Source organism: Carassius gibelio, chromosome A20, assembly GCF_023724105.1.
Source record: "Carassius gibelio isolate Cgi1373 ecotype wild population from Czech Republic chromosome A20, carGib1.2-hapl.c, whole genome shotgun sequence".
Classification (NCBI taxonomy): Eukaryota; Metazoa; Chordata; class Actinopteri; order Cypriniformes; family Cyprinidae; genus Carassius; species Carassius gibelio.
In genome coordinates this window covers 4,115,223-4,130,878 of record NC_068390.1, presented here as the reverse complement: position 1 = coordinate 4,130,878, position 15,656 = coordinate 4,115,223, and the positions used below count along the sequence as shown (strand labels likewise).

Sequence of the window (15,656 nt, the reverse complement as noted above, 5' to 3'; positions counted from 1 at the left end):
AAGATGTTCTCACTCTTTTGAGGCTGCGATCAGAAACTAATGCCGTTTGGTTTTCAGGGACTGTTAAATATATCTGGCCACAGTGACCTGTTTCTTTCCTACCCACACGTCACTGCCACATACAACCATCCGCAGGAGTCTGAACACAGAGATGAAGAGTACAGGTACTGACGTAGTCTTCATCGTCCTCCTCGGCGATCTCCATCGAGCTGTCCATGTCTTCAGCGAGTCTCTCGGTCAGACGGGATCTCTTCCTCCCCAGCGTCTCTCCGTTTGTTCTGGAGCCTTCTCTCTTCAGCTCTCTGCACCACAACAGCACAATAGAATTATATAACACGAGATCAAGAATATGTCTTGTTTATTGTGTTCATCTCCCACACTTGAGTTGTCTCGTTCTCTCTCTCTCTCAGCATGGCACAAGTCTGTGTGAGACAGGAAGACCCTTTCACAACTTCCTGTGGCCTGTTTCTTAACAGTACAGAGCTGTTCTGATTGTTTGCCAGCAGCTGTCCTGCCTCATGTGACTGATAGCAAGGTTTAGTCATCATTGTGTCAGTAAAAACACATCTAATTATAATGTTTAATTTCCTGAAACGTTTTCTGTATAATGTAAATGCATGACACACTTCCGCTAGAAAACATCACTCATTTGTGCAGCATTTTCAACCCGTTCGTAATAATTCTGTAGCTCGACATGATTCACAACAATAATTCAACACCTCGCTGATGCAAAAGAGCAAAATCCTGGATCTCATCACGAAGAGCTCATCAGTAGTGAGCAACACTATTCTTCTCCCACACTTCATCGTATTTGAGTATTTATAATGTCTATATTCATGGCATAACAATGTGTTACATACATTTGTGCAAATCACACCCTGAAAAACCAAGCGTGCTGACTGTATGAATGATTGTCTGGCCCATGTTTAGGATAGAGTTGTTCCGATTCCGATACTAGTATCGGAAATATCTCCGATACCACAACAAATTCTGGCATCGGCATCGGCGAGTACATGAACCCATATACCGATCCGATACCATTTTCTTAAAAAAGACCTAGTTATGACCGCAAGCTTTGCCTAACCGCTGCACGGTTCTTCTTCGCTGCTCAAAATGCATTGAAAACACAGGAAGTTGTGCTGTGTTGCCACAAGCAACCCCTGTTTAGAGCAGCGAAGAAGAAATGAAAACGCGTTAGCATCCCTTATCTATATATGACTGGATCACTCATCACATTCTAAACTGCCAAAAGACAGTGAAGCCGCTTCTATATTATAGATCAGTGGTTAGCAGTATGTCTCTGTAGTACCGGTAGTTACAGACTCTCGAGTATATTCAGTACCGGCAGCTGCGTTCAGTCGCTTCCGTGTAAGTCAAAACGCAGGGCTCCAGACAGTAGCCGAATATATACTAGTGTCTGTGAATATTAAACTGCAAAATACTATTTAAATATTACTCCCGCAAAATCTACATCTCTGTGGGTGACTGGCACAGATGCGCGAGAGCTCGCTGTTTTGTAGTCTCTGCTGTGTGTCATGAGGACACGAACGCATAAACCGTCACTTCATGAGAATTTACCGTTTCATTTGAGAATACTGTCATATCATAAACACATACACTCAAAGATCTTCATGGCAGCCCATTAAAATAAATGTTTGGTTTACATGAGTAAATTGACAATATATAAAGCTACTGTTGTAGCCTACAGTAATAATAATACATCTCTATAATAATAATAATTATGCCTAGATGGTTGCTTGTTTTTTACTTGTTTTTTAATTGTTAGAGATTATCTGATTAATAGATCTTTTTTTATATTCCTAGACTTATTTGTTGCAGTTTTTTTATACAGTTATATTGTAAAACTTAAATACCTTTTTTAGTTTGCGGTGTTAGATTTTTGGCTGCATTTGAAGTTCTTTTTTGCATAAGAAAATAAATAATACTGTCAAATTCATGTTAGATAATAAAAATACTGTAATAAATACAGTAGTTCACCATGTATTTGTTCATGTTTTATTGAGGGATCTGTCTGAAGCACACCATAAAAAAATTCTAGCAATTTACACAGGGCTAGTAGTATATACAGCTGTATATACAGATATACACCCAGGTATCGGATCAGTACTCGGTATCGGCCGATACCCTGAGCCCAGGTATCGGAATCGGTATCGGGAAGAGAAAAAGGGTATCGGAACATCTCTAGTTTAGGAACAGACCAACAAATACATCCATATCTCCTAAAGCTCCCAGCTGCTCCACGCTGAGCTTCAGTACACAGTACTGGAAAATACCTCAACATGAACGCTTCATATCAACACTACTGTGTTTAACCAATCAGTGAGACGGCAGCAACAGAAACTCATGTCAAGTTTGCAGTATGCATACAATAGACCTTTGACCAATTTAATGCATGCATGAATACCTGAACGCGTCTCATGTCACAGTGCTGTTTTACAAGAGCATCAGGCCACACAAGGCTGTGTGTTACAGTGATTTTACCATGGCTAAGGGAATTACACTCCTGTATGTGTGGACAAGACAAAAAGACAAAAAGAAATAAAAAGAGGTAAAAGCCATTATTTGATCTTTTGAGACAGTTCAATGTCATTTCTAGGCGTTCAGTGAATGCGCTGGAGACCTTGTGTGTACAACATTACATTGACCTCAAGCTGACCTTCCTTTTCTGTGAACACATGCTCCGGAAGCCCCTTCTCGACTCACTTCTCGGAGAAAACGGTCAGTCTGGACGATTTACCACAAAAGCAGACTTAAACACTAAACAACTGTTTCATTTCTGAAATGTTAACTAAATCTCTGTACTCAAACGATGTGACTATAATCATTTTGTCATATTGTTTAACATGCAGAATCATTCTTATATCATTATTATATCACGTATCCAGTGTGGATTCCATTCTAAACACACACTACATTGTAAAGCTCTTTCAAACCAGTGTGAGAGGTCACAAACACACACATGAGAACTGCACACTCACATCTAAACCTCACACACACACACACACGTCACTATACTCCACTGATCCCAGTACAGGTTTAGTGAGCTGTAGCTGTCAGATGTGCATTCAGTGTGTCAGAGACGAGAGCGAGGGAGATTTTCAGAGTCGCCAATGTTTCGCCATATGCATATTACCAGAACTCCATCAATTCCAGTAAGTTATGCTTATAGTGATGCAGAGAATAAACTGGGTGTGTGTGCAAGCAAAAAGAGGGTTTTTGTGCAAATTTTAGAAAGGTACATTTAAGACATTTTAAAAGACATTTCTAAAACAAAGGAATAAATATTAGGTGTAATGAACAAGTAAATGTCTACAGAACATACGAGTTGTTTTAGCCACACTTTAAACTTAAAAAAATACAATTTACAAGAGATCTCCATTACTTTTTGAATCGCTGGAATCACTCTGCTCCTAAACACCAGAATATAGAAATAACTTCTGCTCAAATTTATCAGAATGAAGCGAGTCTGATTTAAATGAAGAAATATACAATCTAAAAATGGGCTCAAAAAATCAACTTAATTCAAAGGAAAAACAAGTTTTCATTCCATGTTGATAAATATTTGTTTCTGTTTTAAACAAACTCACTTCATTTTGTTCAACTTCTCAGTAAACAAAACTTTTTCTTTTTTTTTATCTAGCATCTGAAATATGTGTCTTGATTCAAGGATGTTTAGATGTCTGCATTAGAAAACAATCAAAAATATGAAAAACACATACATTTTTAGCAATGCATGCAATGCATTTATTGTTTATGAATTTAAGGCTTTTTGTTCTGATTTAAGACCATTTCAAAACCTTCGTTTGTGTAAGGAAAAATGTAGATATTTTACAACCTTTTAAAGCCCCTCAGAAACCCCGGACTGAGACCGTCACACTGTGAGAGGGAGGGTGCACATGAAACGCTAAAAACACTAGCATCTGTTCTGTCAGATATCAGCAGAATAAAAACAACCTGACAGTGTTTAGAGCAAGAGTAGTGGAATTAGTGAAATATAATGGACTTCAGTGTTTTTTAAATTGCACTTCATTAAGTTTATGCTTAACTTTAAATTGGAATGAACAGTTAAATGTTCAGACAGAGAAACTGGGCTGGAACGCTAACAATAGGTGTCATGAAATTAGCATGACAGTCTTTGAGCTGTTTTTGGGCGCAGCAGGTGATAATGGAGCATCTGATCACTTCAGTGCTGGGAAAGATGCTTTTAAAAGTAATGCATCACAATATTGTGATACTCCATAAAAGTAACTAATTGTGTTACTTTTGAGTTACATTTTGTCACCTAGGCTGGACTTGCTTAACTGTTTTTGAATAACAAAAAACCCAAGTGTTATATTTTTGGCATCTGTAAAGGCCCTTTCTCACAGAAAGTGAACTGAATAAACCTCAGGCTGATCTCTCTCATCACGGGAGAAGAGAGGAGTCAGTCAATACCAGGGAAAATAACACCGATATTTGATTGAAACTTCCAACAGCTCCAGCACATTGTGACAGTGACTTACTCTTGCTGCTCCTGCTGCAGACAGCGCTCGCTGCAGTGAAGCCCGTCAGACAGGAAGTCCACCGCCGAGCCCTTCCTGTTACAGCGCACACACACCAGGCCGCGCTGGGCCCACGACGTCTCCTCCTTAGATCGAGCTGAGGAAAATCAACACAGACCAGAACTCTTGACTGACTGACCCTTGACCTGATAACATTACTGACCAATCAAACACCAAACCTTCTTCCCAGGACACTTATCACAGTGACTATGACCATAATCTCACCTACACCTGCTCCACTCTCAATCATTATGTTAAAAAAAAATTAGGAAAACTTCAAGGATATTTTCCAATTACCTTGATGTAATAATAATTATATAAAAAATAACATACTAGTAGTACGTACGATTTCAGTATTTATTGTAGTTCATGGAAGTGTAATGTGTGTACTTTAAGTGTAGTCTACATCTACATTTGATTTTAATATATACACTGAGAAAATACTTTAAGACATTTATGTGTTCACTCGCACTAACATGATCAGATGTAATCGCTTTTCTCTGTTCATTTGACTCCTTCTCGGTCCACAGTCTCTTCTGGTAAATGATGTTACTGTGTGATTAAGAGAAAACAGCAATCCCAGGATTCATTCCAGCCCACTTGAGACTAAATGCAGTCATCTTTGGCATGTTACGAGCAGGATGTTCAGATGTGTAACACAGGAGGACAGTGATGGTAGTGTTACCCTGGTGTGCGGTGGGGACGCTCCATGTGGTGATGGCGTGAGCTCTCTTGCCCCTCTCCTCCTCCATCTCGTCCGTTATGACCTCCAGGACCCCGAACTCATTCACCCGGAACTAAAACACACACACACACACACTGAATGTACACAACTAAAATACACACTCCTACAAGACGAGCATCAGCCCATTACTGAAGATCATAAAGATGTAACGCAGCACACCGTACACAGTCTGAGGTTATATAATAAAGATGCATGTGCTGACCTTGAGCTGGCTGCCGGGCAGTGTTCCCACTCCGTCCTTCCAGTCCATCGCCCCGTACACATCAAACTCTGTGCTCCGGCCCGACGACTCCATCACATCTGAGGAACAGCGTGGAGTAGCCAAGCACACAGGCTTCACTCACTAGACAGCGTTTGGGGTTTGGGGTAGGGGAACTTCAGTATGTGCAATCCAGAAAAAAATAAGCCTTATTGAGATTACTAAATTGACATAAAATGTGTTTCTCTTTAGTTTTTGGGGAAAATACGGCCCAGACATACAGTATATGTGTGTGTGTGTGTGAGTGTGTGTATGCATGCATGTGCATCTGTTTGTTTGTTTTTTTATGTGTATTGTTTGAGTGTTTTGTGTGTGTGTGTGTGTGTGTGTGTGTGTGTGTATGGATGCATGTGCATCTGTTTTTTTTTTTTTTTTTTATGTGTATTGTTTGAGTGTTTTTTGTGTGTGTGTGTGTATGCATGCATGTGCTAATGTGTGTGTGTTGTGTTTGTGTGTATTTTGTGTATATGTGTGTTAGTGCATGTGTTAGTGTTTTCTGTGTATGTGTTAGTGTGTGAGTGTTTTGTGTGTGTATTGTGTGAGTGTGTGTTTTGTGTTTGTGTGCATTGTGTTAGTGTGTGTGTATTTTGTTAGTGTGTGTGTATTGTGCTAGTGTGTGTGTATTGTGTGAGTGTGTGTTTTGTGTCTGTGTGAATTGTGTTAGTGTGTGTGTGTTTTGTTAGTGTATGTGTATTGTGTGTATCGTGTGTGTGTGTGTATCGTGCTAGTGTGTATTGTGTGAGTGTGTTAGTGTGTGTGTTGTGTCTGTGTGAATTGTGTTAGTGTGTGTGTATTGTGTGTGTGTTTTGTTAGTGTGTGTGTATTGTGCTAGTGTGTGTGTGTATTGTGTGAGTGTGTTAGTGTGTGTGTTGTGTCTGTGTGAATTGTGTTAGTGTGTGTGTATTGTGTGTGTGTTTTGTTAGTGTGTGTGTATTGTGTTAGTGTGTGTGTGTATTGTGTGAGTGTGTGTGTTTTGTGTCTGTGTGTATTGTGTTAGTGTGTGTGTATAGTGTGTGTGTGTGTGTGTCTGTGTGTATTGTGCTAGTGTGTGTGTATAGTGTGTGTGTGTGTGTGTGCGTGTGTATTGTGCTAGTGTGTGTGTATAGTGTGTGTGGCATGAGGCCTCGCGCACGCGTGAGTCCCGGAGCCGCCAGCAGAGAGCGCTGTTGCTCGTCCTTCATCGCGGCGCTGGAAACTTTCAAGCTTCTGTTCAACAATGAATCAAAACGAAATTCTCGCAATATTGTCACATATTACAGGATACTGTGTGCGCGTTGCGTGTTTTGACACATTTTAACACGGTTTCGCATTAAATGCAGAGTCGCATATCTGGACGTGAAACATATTTCACTGCTGCAGTTGGTATTTATATATATTTGTTACGTTATATAATTAAACAAAGTTAATTTTCTCAACAGATATTTACAATTTCCGTGCAAATGCTTTACTTTTCTGTGTAAAGTACAATATATAAGCAATAATAATTTAAGTAATGATTTAGATCAAATTTGAAGACGACGAATGGTGATGATAATAAAATAAAATGCATGTTAATTTTCCACCGTGTGTTTTTCTGTGAAACGCGTTTATTTCTGTGTATTTCTCGCTTGCAGCTCTATTGTATTAACTAGTTTCCTCTGAAAGCGGTGAAATGGTTGAGCTCGACGGACACAGTGCAGTAATATTTCCCTCTAAACATCGACGAAGATGAGCTGCGATGACATGCTCCACACGACACAGGATCAGATATTAAAACACTTTTCTTTAATGTGTTTTAAAGGCAGTTTCTCAAAATGGCGGAGCAGGAATTAAATTCACTATATAATTGAAAGACAGGGGCCTGGCGGATCGCGACATTATTGCTGATCAATGACATTAAGTGACTGATTGAGCCGATCGCAGAGGTGATCCAGACATGTTTTGTTTCGCAAGAGCAGTTCCTGTCGTTCCCAGCCTTCATGAGCCTTCTTCTAAACACACACACACACACAGAGAGATAAACGTGATTTATTCCTGCCATCAGCCGCACATGCACACTTTGATCCTTCCTATCGACTGCGTCTATTCTGAGAGTCATTCATTCGCGTTATTCTTTATTTCTTACTCTCTTCCTGCTGCTCATATTATTGATGACACGTCCAGGCGTTTTCTACTTTATATCTAACTTTCATTATTATTGCTACGCATTAAACCTCCCGCGAAAGTCTAAGACGGCGCGTAAAGGATTATTAAAGAGTATAAAATGCTGCACAAGCAGTTTATTGTAGCGTGCGAGTGTTTTAATTTGTCTGTTTCTTACCCAAATTCTCCCACGAGTGCTGAGAAATTGGCCAGGATGACTCCAGTGCGCATGCGCGCAGCCCATCATCACAATATCGAAAGTTTTGCGCTGAAACAATTCCGACGGATCTCGACGACGTCGCGCGCGCTCACCGCGCCGCCGACCCCCCCGCGACACGCGCGCGCGGCGCTTTTAACGCGCGGGGACGTGCTCGGACGCCGCGAAACATCGCCATTGCTGTTTTGCTGCTAAAAATAAATTAATGCGTGGAGCCCATGCTTTCACAATGTACAGAAACGTCTCAGTAAATACAAACGAGCAAACTCTCGAGTGTTATTGGAGAAATGTGACGCGAACAAACGCCGTGAGGCTATTGATCAGCACTGCTCCGGTCTGAACTGTTCTGTACAGAGCCACACACACAATAACCCTGAAGTACACACAGATTCAGCTCGACGCAACACCATCATACACCGCTTTACAGATGTAGGCTACAAAATAGCACACTTAACTAAGCTGTTTAGAACAACACTAGATACTATTCCACTGAAACATACTGAACTCTAGCCTACAACACAGAGTTAAGGTTTCATCTCCTGAAAGTCTGTTTAACTGTTCAGTGCACTTGGCTTGTGTAAATGAATGCACATAACACTTATTTTCTGTCCCTGAGCACAGAGTAGAATTCATCTCAGATCTCTGGATAAAACTCTAAATTAGGTTTTTTGTTTTTGTTTTTTGGTTGGCCAACCAAGCAGAGCCTGGATTTATTTATTGTGCAATTTGTGACACAAGTGTTATTTATTACTGCACTCTTACTAGAAGTGTTATTCAGGCCTTAACTATGTAGTAATTTGCACTTTATGTAACCAAACTGACAGATAGTTGTTTATCAGGTAGTCTGTTTAGACCAGAGATGAATTGAAACTGAATTGACCGTCATCACTGGTCGTGTAATCAGTGCAGTGTAGAGCTGCACGCCTCAGAAAGTGGTTTTGGTTTTAGTTTAAATCTGGCCACTTGCAAGGACTCAGCGTCATGCTAACATAAAGAGATTTTGTCACATACAATATACGTTTCTGCAAATTCAAGTTCTTGATTCAGGTGTATACCTTTACATAGGAAATTCTTCTATTAAATGTGCTTGTAGGGTGTATTGATCATACGTCACTGTTATCTCTGAGATTCGGAGCTGGTCAGCTAATCTTTAATTATCTCTAGATCTGTGGTTCCAGTCCCCTCTGCACATTTGTGTGCGTCTCTTCTCACTTCAGATGCTTACTCTATTGAACCGTAAGTGCCCTGCGAAGTGAACATCACAGGAGATTCCACCATGATGATGTGAAGGGCATTAAAGTGTGTGAGACGTGAATTTCATCTTATATTATGTCACACTTCACACTTGTCTATTAAGTTTCATCTGTGTGAAGTCTCTGCAGGCCGTGGCGTAGCACACTCGGTGAACGTATGTTGTGAAGTAGAACAGATATCCTGTGTTCAGCAGTGAACACTGTGTAGGGATCATGTCAATGGGAACACAGTTCATGCACTGAACTCTCATCTAATGAAATGATGATCTGAATCAGTGTTAAATCAGAGAGAAGCTGGAACCGAGTGCACAGTGTTAATCTGAAATCTACTAAAGTTTTAGCATTGCTGCAAAACAGAAACCAATCTAGCACAGCCTTACTTAAACAGGAGTATTTTTAGTGTGTGTGGGTAATTAGTTAGTGTAGCCCGGGCCTGGAGGTGGGCTTTATCCTGCCCAGCTTTACAGAAGCATTGCTAATCTTATTAAGAGCGGCCATGACAGATGCACTGATTCAGTCTTATGCTAGCTGCGAGAGCGCCGATCCGAGAATCGCTGGCCATTCATGTTGTTGGACTACTGCTGCCGGTGCTGTGGGACCACGCTAATCAGACGCCATGGACAACCCCTGCCCATCCACAGCAAGCTCCACGACACCTGGGTAAAGTCTGATAGTCTAGTCTGAAGCATACTTCATTTACAGCAGTGCAGGCTTCTAATGGAAAGGAGTGACTGAATAACAGAGAGCATGTGCAGGAATAACTCAGGCCTGATCGATCATGTTTGATTGAGAATGTGAAGACTGATGTGTGTGTGTGTGTTGTGTGCTCGTCGTCAGGCTGTTCTTCAGAACCTGTTGATGTGTATGCTGTGCTTCTACTCGCTCTACTATATCGTGGTCAGTCTCTGCATCGGCATCCTCAGGTCAGATTGTCCTCGTTGAGCGGCACAACTTCTGTCGGTCTTTCTCTCTGTGTGTGTGTCTGCCTCTTATGTGGTGATGTGTCTAATGACTTCCTGTAATACAGAAAAACAGTCTATGTCAGTATTTCTCAACAATATTAGTCTCGTGGACTGTTATATTCAAATCACTGCTGCTGTTCTTGATGTGCATTCACAAAAATGGTCAGTTCTCCTGTTCAAGTCAAGAACAGTTCATCATGTTTTTAATTAGAACATTGTTGGGCCTATGCAGGTTTTTAAGGGTTAGACATTTTGAGTAACAATTTTGGTACTTTGTTGGATTCAGTGTTAGTTAGCATAACTGAGAGGCTGTTAAATATATATATATATAACTCTTTCTCATTTATACTTAACTGTGTGTGTGTGTGTGTGTATTTATATATACTGAATCAAAACTTTGTTTGTTAAACAGCTTTAATTTTAGTTCAAGATTTAGTTATTTTTTGTACTTTTGTCATGTTTAGTATTTATTTATTTAGTTTTTTATTCATTTTTATTTCAGTTTTGGTAATTGTAGTACATTAAATTAAATTAAATTAAATTAAATTAAATTGTATTGAAATTGAAATGTTGCTTTGGAAAGTAGTGTTTATTTTATTTAAAATAATGAAAATGTTGTTTTAGTGGTTTTAATTTTTAGTTGTATTTATCTAGAATAATCCTGGTTGGGTTACTGTAATGAAAAATCTGGATCCTAAATTTAGCGATCTACAAATAAGCACAATATTGACTGCAGTAAAGCAGGATCAGTTTGTGTTGCGCATTGCATTTAACTCTCATTCACCAAGTGTTTTTTCAGCCTGATCTTATTAAAAAAATATTTTTAAAAAATCACAAATTAGCCGCAAATTCAGCAAGACGAAATATTTAGGAATTGCAGTGAGATTGTGTTATTTTTTTTTCAGTAAACTTTATTGCAGTCATAAAACCTTTTATTAACATGATAGCATCATCCCATTCTTGATTTAAAAAGCTGAAAGCGGGATTAATTCAGGCTGTTTAGGTGTTTGTTTTGTTGTTGTTTTTTTGCTGTTTTCAGGGTGGAGGAGGTGGACAGCTTGTTAGCACCCTTTGACTACACCACTCAACCATCATGGCAAAGCCCCAAATATTTAGGTAGGCTGGCTTCAAATGTAAAGTAGATACTCTGTGTTGTGTAAAGCTGCATTCAACTCAATACTAGCTCAAGAGTTTCACTTATAGTCATACAACCTCTGGATTATGTATCATTATGATCACTGTGCAATGATCGGAGACGTTTTGCTGCTACTAATCCTGTGCAGTATTGATCATGTTGTGTTGTGTTGTGTGCTGGCTGTCATACGTGTGTTGTGCAGTGAGTGTGATCTCCACAGAGGTGACCTATGTTCTGGGCGGTCTGATATTCGCGTGGATCGTGGAGGAGTGTGTGTGGGACTACGCCATCACTGTCACACTGCTGCACGTCGCTCTGACCGTAGCAGGTGAGAACATCTACACACACGCTACACACCTGACATCCGACATATTTGGTCAAATCAGTTTGATGCCTGATAGGAACATTGTGGGGGCAAATCAAATTTCCATCTCTCATCCCAGAGTTTTTAAAAGACACACAAAAATAATTAGTGAAAAGAAAAGTAGTGATAAAGTCCAACTAAACATATACTGAAGTTTGTTTGATTTGTTTAAAGTGGAACCAGTGCAAGTATGCTTCAGGTACACTTTAATACAGAAATCATACAATCAATATTAAGAGTGACAAAACACATTTTAGACATAATATAAAAAATGTGCATTGTGCAATAAAGAAATACGTTATATTTATACTTTATATTAGTGATTCTTCAGTGATATGTCAAAACATTTGAAGTATAGTTAGTATGAAATGAATATATATTAAATAAATCTTGGCATATGCTTTTTTTAAATTTGTTTACTAGTGTACAGAAATGTCCTTGCAATGGAAGCCTTACTCATAATACAGTTGATTATAATGATGTGAGTTATTATGAGCCGTGAAGTGTTTATCCTCTTCTGAATGGATGGACTTCTGGTAATTCACATGGAATGGCCTTCACACTGCTTTCTGGTGTCCTTTATGTGTGTATCATTCAAGTTATCAAGTTTACTGGCTTTACTTGGTCACGATAGTCATTGAACAGAAGCTGATGTGCTTGCACCAAACACAGATTGAAGACTCAGGTGTGTTAAGAACTAATTCAACTCAAAAAGAAGAAAAAGTCACCATTTTTTATTTTGTTTCGTTTGACCTTAAAAATGTGAACATTTCCTGATCATATGAGAGGAGTATGCTAGATAAACGTGATGTTTCTCTGTCTGCACAGTACTGTCATGCTGCAGTCTTATAAATACATCAGAGGTTTGAGAGCCACAGATTCTATTGAATAACATCCATTAGCAGAAAAACATCTTCACCCACTCAACACTGACAGCCTCAGACTACTGCACAACCTCAGCTGGGTTGTTTCACTTTCTGCTCCTGTTGCGAATCGAGTTGACCAGTATACTTCTGTGTTTATTTCATTAATTCCTTTCAAAAAGTGAAACTTGTATATTATATTCATTTATTACACAGAGACTGATATATTTCAAATGTTTATTTCTCTTCATTTTGATGTTTATAACAGACCAATACGAAGAAAGGATTTTTAGAAATCTTGGCCAAATTAAAAGTTTGAGCATGTACAGAACTCAGTTCTTAGTTGTGTCTCTTTCCCCTGAATTCCTGCAGCAATGCGGCGTGGCATGGAGTGGATCAGTCTGTGGCACTGCTCAGGTGTTATGAGAGACCAGGTTACTCTGATAGTGGCCTTCAGCTCTTCTGCATTCTTGGGTCTGACATATCACATCTTCCTCTTCACAATACCCCATAGATTTTCTATAAGGTTAAGGTCAGGTGAGTTTGCTGGTCAATTAAGAGCAGGGACACCATGGTCCTTAAACCAGGTACTGGTAGCTTTGGCTCTGTGTGCAGGTGCAGAGTCCTGTTGGAAAATGAAATCTGCATCTCCATAAAGTTGGTCAGCAGCAGGAAGCATGAAGTGCTCTAAAACTTCCTGGTATAAGGCTGTGTTGACCTTGGACCTCAGAAAACACAGTGGACCAACACCAGCAGATGACATGGCACCCCAAACCATCACTGACTGTGGAAACTACACTGGACTTCAAGCAACGAGGATTGTGTGCCTCTCTTCTCTTCCTCCAGACTCTGGGACCCTGATATCCAAAGGAAATGTTAAATTTACTTTCATCACAGAATATAACTGTGGAGCACTCAGCAGCAGTCCAGTCCTTTCTGAAGCGAGACGCTTCTGACGCTGTCTGTTGTTCAAGAGTGTCTTGACACAAGGAATGCGAAGCTGAAACACATGTCTTGCATACGTCTGTGTGTAGTGGTTCTTGAAGCACTGGCTCCAGCTGCAGTCCACTCTTTGTGAATCTCCCCCACATTTCTGAATGGGTTTTGTTTCACAATCCTCTCCGGGGTGCGGTTATCTCTGTTGCTTGTACACTTTTTCTATCACATCTTTTCCTTCCCTTCTCCTCTCTGTTAATGTGCTTGGACACAGAGATCTGTGAACAGCCAGCCTCTTTTGCAATGACCTTTTGTGTCTTGCCCTCCTTGTGCAAGGTGTCAATGGTCGTCTTTTGGACAACTGTCAGGTCAGCAGTCTTCCCCATGATTGTGTGTCCTACAGAACTAGACTGAGAGAACATTTAAAGTCTTTGCAGGTGTTTTGAGTTAATTAGCTGATTAGAGTGTGGCACCAGGTGTCTTCAATATTGAACCTTTTCACAATATTCTAATTTTCTGAGATACAGAATTTGGGATTTTCCTTAGTTGTCAGTTTTAATCATCAAAATTAAAAGAAATAAACATTTGAAATATATCAGTCTGTGTGTAATGAATGAATATAATATACAGGTTTCACTTTTTGAATAGAATTAGTGAAATAAATCAACTCTTTGATGATTTTCTAATTATATGGCCAGCACCTATATAATAATAAATATAAATATTTATTATATTTAAGTAATTTAACTACTAAACTCTATCTATTGACAGTCCTTGATATTTTAATTGCATGTACTTTGCTCTGAGGATATGCATGTGTTTTTGGGAAAGGCTTTGTAAAAGTGTCTATGTGAAAGCTGCTCTTGAACCTGTCTCCGCTGTGATTTTGGTTTCAGTTATGGCTGATTTTCCCTCGACAGAGCATTGGTGGATTGCTCTCGGTAAGTTCTCTCTTTTGGAAAAGTTTCAGTTTTGGCGACGAAACAGATGTAATTTTAGCTTCTGTCATATAGTTTGGCATCACACAAACTCAATTAAACAGACATATAGAATATAAAAGCAAGAAAATAAATAATGACCAAATAGCATTAGCAAATGATACTATGAAGAACAGATGTGAAAGTGTGTGGTGTGTGTGCTGAAGCGCTGGGGTCTGTCTCTCTGCTCTCCTGCAGGCTCAGGGTTGGTGATGATGATCTTTGGCGGACAGCTCCTGGCTTACACACTCTTCAGAAGTAACTTTGTGCATCCTGAAGATCTGCAGAACTTCTGACACGCTGTGGAACATCTACATGGATGAATGTTCTCTGTTTTTTATTTCTTTTTTACATCATAAGTAGTGTGTAAAGGTTTTGTTATTCCTAAACAGTATTTTGTCTGCTCGTGCTGATGAAGTAATTCCAGTAAATCAGTTTATTTTGGTGGCCTTTTGTGACATCATATGGTGAAATCTCACAATAGTCCAGTGGATTTTCACTCGAATGCAATAATGATTGTCTGTGATTACATGCAAGTTTACATTTGCTTCACTGCTTCACTTCATGATTTTGGCCATGATTTGGCCGAATATTAAAAGATCCTCCTATCATAGGTCAAAATCAGTAGTGTTTGATTGTCTGTTTGACATGTTTGCCGATGCATGCTTCTGAATAGTGAAAAACACTATGTATGAAACAAATAATTATGAATTGCATTATTGGTTATGAATGGTATGTTGAGTTAAGAAGTTGGGTAAAAAGTAAGCTAAAGCTATAATCTAAAAAGTACTCAGAATACATGACTTAAATCATGTGATCTGGAATGGACTACAATTGGTTAGTAATTTACCAAGATCAGCTGACTAGCAATCATAAAGGCCTAATATAATCTGTACAGTGAGAGACTATTAAAATGCTTATGTCCCATGGAACTGGAAAACAGGAAGTGACATCATTTTGAAGAATTTGGTAATACTTGAGTCACTACTAGTGCTTTACCATGACCTTCACTCAGGAATTAATTATAGATGATGCATTATTCAGATTAATTATGAACCATTAACGACCGAACACTATTCTAATGTCTTACCAAAAATTCTTCTTATACTATTTTGCCGAATCATAGTGTTGACTGTGTTCCTCAGTCTCAAGCATCAATCAAACGAATAATTTGCCATAATTTATAGCAAATACAAGTTTATCCAAACCTACAAACGAACATTTGTGCGATAGCTTAATTAAATTAAGTCTGCAGACATTCG

At 39.2% G+C, this 15,656-nt stretch overlaps 2 protein-coding genes across 4 annotated transcripts in view; one reads left to right on the top strand and one right to left on the bottom strand.

Annotated features, from left to right (window-relative positions):
- LOC127938210 (lethal(3)malignant brain tumor-like protein 3) overlaps positions 1 to 8,163 on the bottom strand; it is a 48,760-nt gene extending 40,597 nt beyond the window's left edge. The window contains exons 1-5 of one of the 3 annotated variants that reach the window (XM_052534670.1): positions 7,866 to 8,163; positions 5,510 to 5,650; positions 5,248 to 5,359; positions 4,524 to 4,659; positions 173 to 302 (exon numbers count right to left, since the gene is read on the bottom strand). In XM_052534670.1, the coding sequence (XP_052390630.1) occupies positions 173 to 302; positions 4,524 to 4,659; positions 5,248 to 5,359; positions 5,510 to 5,602 (471 nt within the window). In that variant the 5' untranslated portion in view covers positions 5,603 to 5,650; positions 7,866 to 8,163. Of the gene's footprint in view, positions 1 to 172; positions 303 to 4,523; positions 4,660 to 5,247; positions 5,360 to 5,509; positions 5,695 to 7,865 lie in introns of those variants that run through there. The other 2 variants (XM_052534671.1, XM_052534672.1) reach the window with 2 other exon arrangements.
- Positions 8,164 to 9,083: 920 nt separating this feature from the next.
- tmem244 (transmembrane protein 244) lies at positions 9,084 to 15,015 on the top strand. The gene is made up of 7 exons (XM_052534683.1): positions 9,084 to 9,140; positions 9,686 to 9,817; positions 9,995 to 10,080; positions 11,159 to 11,235; positions 11,457 to 11,582; positions 14,314 to 14,358; positions 14,593 to 15,015. Exons 2-7 carry the CDS (start codon positions 9,722 to 9,724, stop codon positions 14,688 to 14,690), a joined length of 528 nt encoding a protein of 175 aa, XP_052390643.1. The 5' UTR covers positions 9,084 to 9,140; positions 9,686 to 9,721; the 3' UTR covers positions 14,691 to 15,015.
- Positions 15,016 to 15,656: the final 641 nt, after the last annotated feature.

Coding starts and splice junctions, on each gene's coding strand:
- tmem244 (XM_052534683.1), top strand. CDS start 9,722: ATGTTGTTGGACTACTGCTGCCGGTGCTGTGGGACCACGCTAATCAGA. Junction 10,081..11,158: donor CTCTGCATCGGCATCCTCAG/GTCAGATTGTCC, acceptor TGCTGTTTTCAG/GGTGGAGGAGGTGGACAGCT. Junction 11,236..11,456: donor GCAAAGCCCCAAATATTTAG/GTAGGCTGGCTT, acceptor TGTGTTGTGCAG/TGAGTGTGATCTCCACAGAG.